Source organism: Protopterus annectens, chromosome 3.part1, assembly GCF_019279795.1.
Source record: "Protopterus annectens isolate FY-2018-M chromosome 3.part1, PAN1.0, whole genome shotgun sequence".
In the NCBI taxonomy this organism is placed as follows: Eukaryota; Metazoa; Chordata; order Ceratodontiformes; family Protopteridae; genus Protopterus; species Protopterus annectens.
In genome coordinates, this window is record NC_056732.1 from 1,872,501,089 (window position 1) to 1,872,513,475 (window position 12,387).

General features: G+C 42.0%; 1 protein-coding gene across 1 annotated transcript in view; it reads left to right on the forward strand.

Annotated features, from left to right (window-relative positions):
* LOC122797944 (zinc finger protein 808-like) overlaps nt 1-12,387 on the forward strand; it is a 665,304-nt gene that overhangs the window by 652,094 nt on the left and 823 nt on the right. Inside the window, exon 7 of the mRNA XM_044066464.1 lies at nt 10,612-12,387. This exon is cut by the window's right edge and continues 823 nt beyond it. Within this exon, the coding sequence (XP_043922399.1) occupies nt 10,612-12,387 (1,776 nt within the window). The remainder of the gene's footprint in view (nt 1-10,611) is intronic.

Below are 12,387 nucleotides of genomic sequence, written 5' to 3' on the forward strand. Positions count from 1 at the left end.
ATATCTCTGAACCCCCAGGAAGCCCATTCCCTCGGGACCTGAATTACTTGCTGGAGAAGCTCACGGTACCTCCCTTTGAATAAGCATCCAAGGCCTCTGTAGAATACTGCATATGGGAAATGGTCCTCTTTGTGGGCTTAACCTCAGCTAGAAGAGTGTCTGAGTTCCAAATGCTCATGGCCACCCCCCCCCCTTTTTCATTTTCCACAAAGACAGGGTAACCAATCCATCCTTCATGCCCAAGGTGGTTAATGAGCTCTCCTTCAACCAAGCCATCCATCTCCCCACCTTCTTTGCTCACCCACAAAGTGACAGTGAGAGAGTCTTACACTCCCTTGACATGCAGAAACAGCGTATGTTGTACTTGCACAAAACTAAGTCCTTGAGGAAGTCTGACCAGTTATTTGTCCCCTTCCACCCCAGGGCTCTGGGGAATGCAGTAACTAAACAGACTATCTCTTCCTGAATTTCCATAGCTATTACCTTCTGCTATGCACACCAGGAGAAATCTTTGGAGCACAATGTCAAAACACACTTCACTAGGACCATGGCCTCTTCTGGATCCTTTTTCAAGGGTCTGGACACCTCCACCATTGCAGGAGGCAGCCACCTGGACATCTGTCCACACATTCACCAAACACAAGTTAGACCACATTTCTAGATCCAGGGTTGGATTCATCAGGGCCATCCTCCATGGATTAATTGAGAATTCCTCCAGAACACCACCCTTTTCCTCATAGTGAACTTTGGCACTCATCCAGTAGTACAGAATGCTGCAACATGTGAATAGAAGGACATAGAATAGTTGTGTAAAATAATCTTACCATAACCATTAATGTCCTCCTCTTCCATGTTGCAGTATTCCTTCCCTCCCTCCTACCCCACCTACTGATATAACTTTCCCTTTTTGCAAGGCACACGAATGGCACAGCTTGTCCCGAGACTGGGGTGCTTAGTTCTGAGGTCTGATGCATGCAGACATCACTTTCATGGCCCACACTCATCTAGCCATGTCAGACATCCCCACTCACTTTGCAGTGACTACCAACTTTTGGAAACTGGACGGATGTTCGGATAGCAAGAGGAGGAGACCCACAAGTACAGAATACTGCAACATGGAAGAGAAGGACATCTATGGTTATGGTAAGATTTTACACAACTATTCTTTCTCGACTCTGCTGCAATGAAGCCTGTACTTAGGCTGTGGTTGACTAGATTACTCAATGGCAAAGACAGTTCTTGCTGGAGATGGTGTAGAATAGAGCCTGGGATACTATCAGGTCTCAAGGAAGCTATGTTCTTTACCTTGGGAAGGGCCTTTAGCACTTAATCTATGGAGATAAGAGGTGCAGGACAAGTATCTGGGATCTCAGAAGGGTCTTTGGGGGACATGGGGAGAGAAGTTTGCGCTGAATCTATCTGCTAGTATTTTGGCTACATCAACAGGATCACTGCAAGTAATACTGTTAAGTACTAATTTGGAACAAACCTGGGCTTTGCCATGGAGGTTCCTGATGTAACTGAAGAAGGCTTTGCGGTTTCCCTTTGGCTCAGAGGCTAGTTTCAGTTCATAATTGGCTTTGGAGGCTTTCACTAGTGATCTAATCTGCTTGTTGAGGCTAAGGAGGGAATTTTTCCAATTTGGAATATGTTCCTTTTTACCCTTAGGTTCATAGATTAGTACTAGGCTAACTGCCCATGAGGGCTGTTATAAGCCTAGCCAGTTACCCATGCAGAATCAAACCCTGCACCTTGAGTCTATAAGGTAAACACTTTAACCATTATGCCAACCTCCCACCCTTGGATAACAGTTTCTTCCTTTTGTTGTAAAGCCTGTTGATAGAGGATGTCCACCAAATAGGTTTGTGTTTCCTTGAGTAGCAGGTTTTAATTCTGTTGGGTATGGCTGAGTCCATGCTGTTGTACAGGTGCTTGTATACTGCACTGGCATACTGTTCAGCATAGTTGTCTGCATCCTCTGAGGAGGGCAGTGGTGTGTAGCTGTTGATATCCTCCCTTAGGAGGTTGTAGTCAGATTTTGAGAAGTTTTTTAGCTTGATTACGGTGGGGGGGGGGGGGGGGGGTTGGCTGGGATAAAAACTTTGAATGAAACAACCTTATGATCTGATCTCACCAGGGAAGAACATAATATGGGAGTTACCCATGAATGAATTATGGATTACCCGTTCTAAAGATTTAAATGTTGCCTGTGATATAAATAGGACCTGCTGGAGAAATAGGTGTGTTTCCCAGAGACTACCCCGTCTATGGAACAGGCTCCCCATCCATTTAAAGCAGAGTTCCTCCGTAAGCCAATTCAAGTGCAACTTGGACAATTAGATGGGAAACCAGAAATTCATCCCTGGCTTGGCAACAGTGTCTCTAATGGCCACAGGTTTCCTGTAAATGGTTCATCTCCCAGGCCCATGCTAAATTATCCAGGGTATCAGAACTTGTCAGGGATTTGGGATGCAAGGCTGTTCTTAAAAAGGCCCTTGTGGTCATTAGCCTAGTAAACACCTATGAACCTATGAGTGGTGCAGTGGTCACCCATGTTGGTGAGAACCAAGTCCAGAATGTTATCTCCCCTTGTGGGGGATGAAACAAGCTGGTCTAGTGAGTTAGAACTGATGAAGTCAAGGAATCATTGAGTGAGTGCATTAGTGCAGGAATAGTTCACCCAGTTTATACTGGGGTAGTTGAAATCACCAAGGAACTGGGTGTTAGGGGGTACTTTAATGGAGTCAAGTAGATCCAGCTAAGAAGAATGGGTATCCTGAGTCATGGTGGGGGTTCTATAGCTGGCTATAACTTGGATGGGTGTCTTGCCAACTGTGAGTTGCACCTGGAGTAGTTCCAGTGCATCATGCTGACAAACTAGTATGGAGGTGTGCCTGTCCTTAATGAAGATAGAGACTCCACCACCCTTATTCTTCCTGACCGCATTTTGTGGTCTGAATCTGTAGAATGAGGTATAGCCTGATAAGGCAGGGGTGCTGTCCGCAGCCCTCAATCAAATTTCAGTGACTGCACAGACATTGGCATCTTCCAGTGCAAGGAGAGCCTCCAGTGAGTGCGTTTTCAGGTCAAGACTCCTAGCGTTAGGCAGCATGACTTTCAATTTGCTTTTTGACAGATCTTCTATGTTGGAAGATTTGTCTTAGGAACATTGCCTAAAAAAGACACATTCGGGGAAACAAAAGGTCTTAGCCTTGATCCAGAAACCCAGTGGTGACAGGTGGAGGCCATCTCTGGCAAAGCATCGAGGCCTGTCAACCATGTCATTGCAGGCGGACAGATACTAGATCCTCTTGGAATGACACCAGAAACTAAACCAGTTGTTGAAGTCAATTATTTTTGTTGGTGTTGTGGTATCAGTCTTGGTGAAGGTACGATGTTGCTTAGGGCTAGGGTCATACCTGCCTGGGACACATTCTCTGAGAGTTCAGTTATGTCTCTCTTCATATCGTCGAGGGAGGTATGTCTCAAGTCATTCACACCAACATGGACAATGACAGATCGTACTTGTACTTGTACAGAGACTTAAGTGCTTGCATGATGTGGCAGATTCTGGCACCTGACAGACAACTGACCATGACTTTCTCCTTGTCAAGGCTAGTGAGGGGGACATTGGTGTGTCTCACAATTGAGTCACCAATGACTAGTATGTTTGGTTTATTGTTATGTCTTGTGGGCTGTAATGGTTTATTGTTTTATCTTATGGGCTGTGTTTGTGAGACACTGGTGTGTTGTCTGCTGTGTGGGATGTGTTTGGTGTTGAGTTTGGGTTGTTTGTGAGTGTGTTTTGGAGGTCTCTGCTGTTTAGGTAAGTTTTTATTGAGGCCTCTGCACATGTGTGTGTGTTGTGTCTGGCAATGTAATGTGTGTGGTGTGGTGTTTGTGCTGACAATCTCCTCTTTGTCAGGAGTACTGACTATGGCATGAGAGAGCATGGACTCCAGGTTACTGATGTACTCACAAGTAGAAGAGTTATATGCTAGGAGAAGAGGGCTGTCAGTAAACATGTTGCTACAGTGTCTCAGTATGCCTATGTCTACCCTGTCTCACTATACAGAATACCTAATATCCCTATACGCTGTCTGACTAGATGGAACACATAATAATCCTGTACCTTGTATCACTAGACAGAACACATAATAACCCTGTACCCTCTTTCATCAGACAGAAACACACAATAACCCTGTACCCTGTCTCACAGGACAGAAAACATAGTAATCCTGTATCCTGTCACTCTAGACAGAACACCTAATAACGATGTACCCTGTCTCACTTGACATAACACAGAATAACCCTGTGCACTGTCTCACTAGATTGAACACATAATAACTGTACCTTGTCTCACTAGACAGAACATATAATAACCCTATACTCTATCTGACTAGATAGAACACATAGTAACCGCACACCCTGTCTCACTAGACAGAAGACTTAGTAACCCTGTACCCTGTTTCACTAGCCAGAACACATAATAAATCTGTACCCTGTTCCACTAGACAGAGCACACAATAAACCTGTGCACTGTCTCACTAGACAAAACACATAGTAACCCTGTGCCCTGTCTCACTGGACAGAACGCTATCTGTCTAGATGGAATGCATAATAATCCTGTACCTTGTCTCAGTAGACAGCACACACAATAACACTATACCCTATATCACTATACAGAACACATAATAACCCTGTACCCCATGTTAATAGACAGAACACATAATAACCCTATACCTTGTCTCACTAGACAGAACACATATTAATCCTATAACCTGTCTCACTAGGTAAAACAAATGTTAACGCTTTCACTAAACAGGACACATGATATCCTTCAGCATAAAAACAATGGCTATCTCTCCTCTGCTACTTTCCTAGACCTATCTAAAGCATTTGACATGGTCCCACACAAACAACTCATCTCTGTCCTCAATAACCTATCCTTCTCTCAGTCAGTCACCAACTGGTTTTAGAGTTACCTGTCTTGACTGCCAGCAATCCGTTGTATGGCAGAATGACATATCTCCCCAACTACCTGTCTCTGTAGGGGTTCCCCAAGGATCCATCTTTGGACCCCTACTCTTTATTTTCACCAATAATCTAGCCTCTGCCACCAAACATGGCACACTCATACAATACGCAGATGACTCAACCATCATCTTCTCAGCCCAGTCCCTACCCAAACTGCAAAAAAGTCACACAGGAAGCCTTTTCCTCTGTTGAAACTTGGTTATCCAATGCCCAATTAATACTCAACCCAAACAAAACTGAACTACTCATCTTCCAACCCACCAAACATACTCAGAACAACTCTCACTTTAACATCACAGCAAAATACAACACCACTATACACCCAACAGAACACACCAAACTGCTAGGAATGGAAATAGGCAATAAACTAAAATTTGACATTCACATATGCATGACCATAAAAAAGTCCACAAAAAACTAGGGGCATGATACAGAAATAAGCAACTTCTCACCAAAGCAGCAAAGATTTCAGTAGCAAATTCCCACCTTATCTCCACCCTATTTTATGCCTCTCCAATATATATCAGCCTAAGGCAATGCGATTTAAACAAGCTAGAGACCTGCTACAACAAAATCGCCAAATTCGCCACAGGGACATCCTACTGTAGTCACCACTGTCTCTCACTTGCTGAACTGGGCTGGCTTGAACTCCCCCATCTCCTTCAATGGTATCAACTCACACTCGCCCACAAACTAGTAAACCAGCCACTAAAAGTCCCATCCCTCCAGAATCTACTCCAACCCTATCGCACCACCAGACCACTAAGATCCAGCAACAAAAATCACTTACAGGTCACTAAAGCCAATAACTCCACTGGAGAAGCACTATTGTCTTGCGCCATAGCCAAATTATGGAACTCCCTCCCACCCACAATTACCTCCATACCATCATGCACCCACTTCAAAACTTTACTAAAAGCACACCTAAGAACATGCTGGCTATGCCCTTACAACTCCCCCTCTAATATCACCCACCCCATCCACCCAATACCTTTCTTTCCACCCCACTAACTACCTTGATTGTAGCAAGCTCGGATGCTCATAAACCTAACTACTTATTATACAGCAGGAACTTCTTCTTTAACATTTGTTAATGTATGTCTGTTATGTACTTCGCTGATAAAGATTCTAGTTGTCTACTGATGTACTATGTTCTTCATCTGTAACTATGTTTGTAATTGTTAATTGCTATGTTGATCAAATTGTTAATTGCTATGTAAATCCAATGTAACTACTGTCTGTATATTTTAACTGTGGAGCTTTTTTCCCGGGGCATCCGCTGAAAAATGGACCTACGTCCAGTTGGACACTCCCGGTCAACAAATGTAAATAAAATAAATAAATAATAACCCTGTACACTGTCTCAGTAGACAGAATACATACTGCCTTATACGCTGTCACACTAGACAGAACACATAATAACCCTGTACTCGGTTTCACTAGACACAACACACATCTCTTTCCCTTGTCTCACTTGGCAGAACACATAAATCCCTATACCCTGTCTGACAGGACTAAACACACAATAACCCTCTACCTTGTCTCTCAAGATAGAACACAGAATAACCCTATATACTGTCTCACTAGACAGACTAACTCTATACAGTGTCTCACTAAGCAGAACACAGAATAACCATATACCCTGTCTCACTAGGCAGAACACATAATAACCCTGTCTCACTAGACAGAACACACAGTAACCCTGTAATCTGTCTAACTAAACAGAACACAAAGTACCCTGTACCCTGTCTCCCTAGACAGAACATATAATAACCGTGTAAACTGTCTCAGTAAACAGAACACATAATAACCCTGTACCTTGTCTTACTAGACAGAACACATACTGCCTTATACCCTGTGTCAATAGACAGAACACATAATAAGCCTGTACCCTGTCTCATTAGACAGAACACAGTAACCCTGTACCATGTGTCACTAGACAGAACGCATAGTAACGTACCGTGTCTCAATAGATGGAGCACATAATACCCCTATTCCCTGTCTCACTAACAGAACATATAATAACCCTGTACCTTGTCTCACTAGACAGATCACATACTGCATTGTACCCTGTGCCACTAGACAAAACACATAACTGTGTACCCTGTCTCAGTAGACAAAACATGTTAACCCTGTAGCCTGTCTCACTAGACAGAACACATAGGAACCCTGTACCCTATCTTACTAGACAGAAAACATAATAACCCTGTACCCTGTTGCACTAGACAGAACACATAATATCCCTATATGCTGTCTCACTAGACAGAATGCATAACCCTGTACCCTGTCTCCATACACAGAACATATAATATCTCTTTACCCTGTCTCACTAGGCAGAACACATAAATCCCTATACCCTGCATCACAAGACAGAACACAGAATAGCTCTGTATCCTGTCTCACTATACAGATCACATAATAACCAGTTTGGGAGGGTAGCCTAATGGTTAAGGTATTTGCCTTACAAACACAAGGTACAGGGTTTGAATCTCACAGGGGATAACTGGCTAGCCTTAAAATGGTTCACAAGGGCAGTTAGCCTAGTATTAACCTATGAACCTATGAATGAACCCTGTAGCTTGTCTCACTAGATAGAACATCGAATAACCCTCTATCCTGATTCACGAGACAGGTCACATACGAACCCTGTACCCTTTCTCCCTAGACAGAACATATAATAACACTGTACCCTGTCTCACTAGACAGAACACATAATAACCCTGTAACCTGTCTCATTGAACAGAGCACTTACAAATCTGTACACTGTCTCATTAGATAGGACATATAATAACCCTGTACCCTCTCTCCCTACACAGAACACAGTCTCCCTGTACCCTGTCTCACTGCACACAACACATAATAACCTTGTACCTTGTCTCACTAGACAGAACACATAATAGCCCTGTACCCTGTCTGACTAGACAGAGCACATAATAACTCTTTATCCTGTCTCATTGGACAGAACAGATAAAGACCCTGCACCCTGTCTCATTATAGTACACATAATAACGCTCTACCTTGTGTCACTAAACAGAATGCATAATAACCATGTACCCTCTCTCACTAGGTAGATCTCATAAAAAACATTTTCCCTGTCTCACTAGACAGAACACATGATAACCCTGTACCCTGTCTTATTAGACAGAACACATAAATAACCCTATACCCTGTCTCACTAGACAGATCACATAATAACCTTGTACCCTGTCTCATTAGATGGAACACATAATATCCCTATACCCGGTCTGATCAGATGGAACACATAACAACCCTGTACCTTGTCTCACTAGACAGAACACATACTGTCTTATACCCTGTCTCACTAGACAGAACACAGAATATCCCTAAACCCTGTCTCACTAGACAAAACAAGTTAAGCCTGTAGCCTGTCTCACTAGACAGAACAGATAGGAAAACAACGAGTAGATACCTGCTCAGTGCTAAGACTGAAACACCACTTGCATAAAATGACAACTTTAATTAAAACCACACGAACTAAGCACTTTCACCCTGTCCAATAGGGCTTCATCAAAGTCAACAAAATCTTTAAAGTTACTCCATTTATACAAACAAATTAATGGATCAGTGACGTCATATCCTGGAAACACCCCCTGACAACCTAATAACATCTCATTCTAAATATTCACATGCTTTAACCACAATTTTATGACTACTAAAATAACAAAGCACTTGTTAACCCTGTATGCAGTCTCACTAGACAGGACACATAACAATTCTGTACCTCATCTCTCCAACTTTCCAAAATATGTCAACTGCTATGTGCTCTTTTGATGCTTGGTTGTAATAAAAATGAAAACTGTAATAAACAGTGTTTACTTAATATACAGCTTGCAGACCTTTTACACTATCCCCCCACCACCATACCACTGCAATAATCATTTTATTGCTTTGCCTATGGACACTGCCCTCCTAAACCAAGAAGTATTTCCAGTAATCAATGCCTCTGTTCTAAAAAGTATTGACTGCCTCTTTTCTTAAAAATAAAATGACATCTAAATAGCTTATGCCAAAAAGCACAGAAGAAAACAATAAAAACCTGGCCATGCTTTTTTTCTTGAGGATGGTAGTGTTCTCACTGCTGTCTGTCTTTATCTCTCTTGCTAAAACATGTCCTCTCACTCCATGATGGCATTCAAACACTTGGCAGTGAAGTAAGCAAAGAGGCCCTCATCCCAAACTAAGCCACATAGTTTATTTTAATAAAACATTTCCCACGTGCCATGTCTTACACATGTTCCTATATCACAATCTTCAAGCTTAAGCACTCAATTTAGCCATTTAGTTTTTCTGTCTTTCATCACTGTGGCTTCACCCTTGCTGGAGCTCTAGGCAACCACAGTGTTCAGATGCATAGACAAGATCTAAAAGAAGGCATTGTGAGCCTGACAATCTGGTCTAAATTTTACCAAAAATAAAAAGCTCACAAATATGGCTTAGGTTCTTCTTTCTCTTTAATAAGGTTGGTTGCAAGCCCAAGCTATGTTTAAAGGTTGCGTTGAGCTTGGCTCAAGCCAACTCTGGCCCACCCACCACTACCAAGGTTGTAGTTTGAGGAAGCAGGAGGTTGGAAATGTATTGAGCTCCTGATGGAAGGAAAAGGGTTTATTGGGGTGCTGATGGAAGAAAAGAGGTTTCCTGTGCTACTGCGAAAATGTTTTCCTAGCTTCACAGAAGCACAGGGAGGAAACAGTGAAAAAGACCTGACAGATTTCCACATTTGTGGATATAAACTCTTTGCCTGTAGAAGATTTTTACTGTGGATGTGCTGGATTATTGGACTAAAAGAAAGGTACTGTATATTAGTGTTATAAGGCATATGCCATATAAGATGTGATTTACCATTAAGAAGCTACTAATTTAACATGAAACTGAATTCATGCATTTGCTGATGAAAGCCATTTATGTTTTTCAAAGAGTATTTGCTAAAGTAAATTGTTCCTGTTAGCAGGAAATAAACGTATTGCAGAGGCCACTAAAACATATGCATTTTCACACCCTTCATCAGTGCCAAGGTGCATTAAACTGAAGCATGCCATCCAATTGTTTAATGTTGACTAGTCAGAGAATATGTCAAATGGAGTGGGAGATTTATTTTTGTGTGCATGTGTTTTAAATATTTAAAGCCCATAGAGATAGAAAGCAGCAGAGTTATACATAAATACATTAAAAATGGGAACCAGTACTGAATGAAGCTGGAAGTAGAAATGAAGAATTCCAGTATTTTGTGGGGAACATGGAGATCCAGGTACACAAGACATAGTGTTGGAAACTCCGACATGGATAACAAAGTAAACAGCAGGTCAGTTCACATTGTTACATTTAGAATGAAAGTGAGCAATAATGTATTAGCAGAGGGCAGAACAGTTTTTATCAGTAACATTGTTCATTACTGAAATTCTTTGCAGCAGCGGTTCATTGTTTATTACAATTAGATATTAGGAAAAGCTTTGTGAGATGACCGAGTCGCATGCATTTTACACTGTAAACCTCTAGGTAAGAAAGCAACTCCTCTGTGTGGCTCATATTCTGACGTACACTGTTTTTTCTTCTAAGGCAGGAGCAGTGCAAATTTCACTGAGATCCAGAGTCTTCAGTCATCCCATGGGAAACACCAGGATTCTGAATGGAACAAAGTTCTTCCTCATAAAATGGTGGTCACAAAACAAGACCTGCTGCAGCATGGAACCACATGCAAGAAATGTAATGAGAGGGTAGTCAAGAAAACTGAACTAGAAATGCATGTGCAAACTAAAGTGGGGGAAACGTCATGCAGCTGGCTTAATCACAGCAACAGTATAACATTTCATGGCAACAACTTATCGGATCCATTAATTAAAGCAGAGGAAATGTCATGCAGCTGGTTTAGTCATGGCAACAGTGTAACAATTCATGACAACAATGTATCTGATCCATTAACTAAAGCAGAGGAAATACCATGCAGCTCACTTAATCACAGCAACAGTGTAACATTTCATGACAACAACTTATCTGATCCATTAACTAAAGCAGAGGAAACATCATGCAGCTGGCTTAATCACAGCAACAGTGTAACATTTAATGGCAACAACTTATCTGATTCATTAAGTCACAGTGGGAAAAGACAGAAGAATGCTTTGGAAACACATGAGCAGCTGTGTAACAGAGAGAAACTAAGTGCGTGTGGCATGCATGACAGTGGTTTTATAGAGAGAAAAAAATGGAACAGAATTGTGGTGCCACATCAAAATGTCTGCACTGGGCAGAAACTTTGTAGATGTACTAAGTGTGACAAGAATTATAGATACAAAAGCACTGTGGCAGCACCGCAGGGTATCAACAACGGGGAGAAACCATATAAATGCACAATTTGTGGCAAGGGTTTTAGACACAAGAGTCAATTGGGAAGACATTCTTATATCCACACTAGTCACAAACCCTATGAATGTGCCACATGTGGCAAGAGTTTTAGACATAAAAGCAGTTTGATAGTTCATCAACATATCCATACTGGGCAGAAACTGTATGAATGTGCCACATGTGGCAAGGGTTTCCATCAAAAATTCATCATGATGAATCATCAGAGGATCCACACGCAAGAGAAACCCTATAAATGTACACTGTGTGACAAGAGCTTTACTTACAAGTCTTCAATGGTAACTCATAAGTATATCCATACCGGACAAAAACCATATAAATGCAACATGTGTGACAAGAACTTCAGACAGAAGATTCACCTGGTAAATCATCAGTTTACCCACAATACCCAGAAACTTCATAAATGTGCTACCTGTGACAAGACCTTTAGAGACAAAACCACTCTGATAAGTCATCAGTACAGCCATGTTGGGGAGAAACCATTTAAATGCAAAGTCTGTGGTAAGGGTTTTGCATGGAAGGAAAACATGGTAAGACATCAGAGCATTCACACTGAGCAGAAGCTCAGACTTGGAGAAATGATAAAAGAGCAGAAGCCTTACAACTGTGCCTGGTGTGACAAAAGTTTTGTATGCAGGAGTCACTTGGTGAGGCATGAGCAGATGGTGAGTCACCATGGTATTCACACTGGGCAAAAACCGTACAGATGCACCATATGTGATAAGACCTTCAGGTGGGCATGGGCTGTGAAGAGGCATCAGAGTGTCCACACTGGGCAGAAACCATATACATGCACCATCTGTGATAAAACTTTTACACTGAAGTCCAACTTGGAAAGCCATCAGAGTCTGCACACTGGGCAGAAACCCTATAAATGTACCATATGTGATAAAACCTTTATACTCAAACATTCAATGATTAGTCATCAGAGTGTCCACACTGGGCAGAAACCCTTTAAATGCACCATCTGTGATA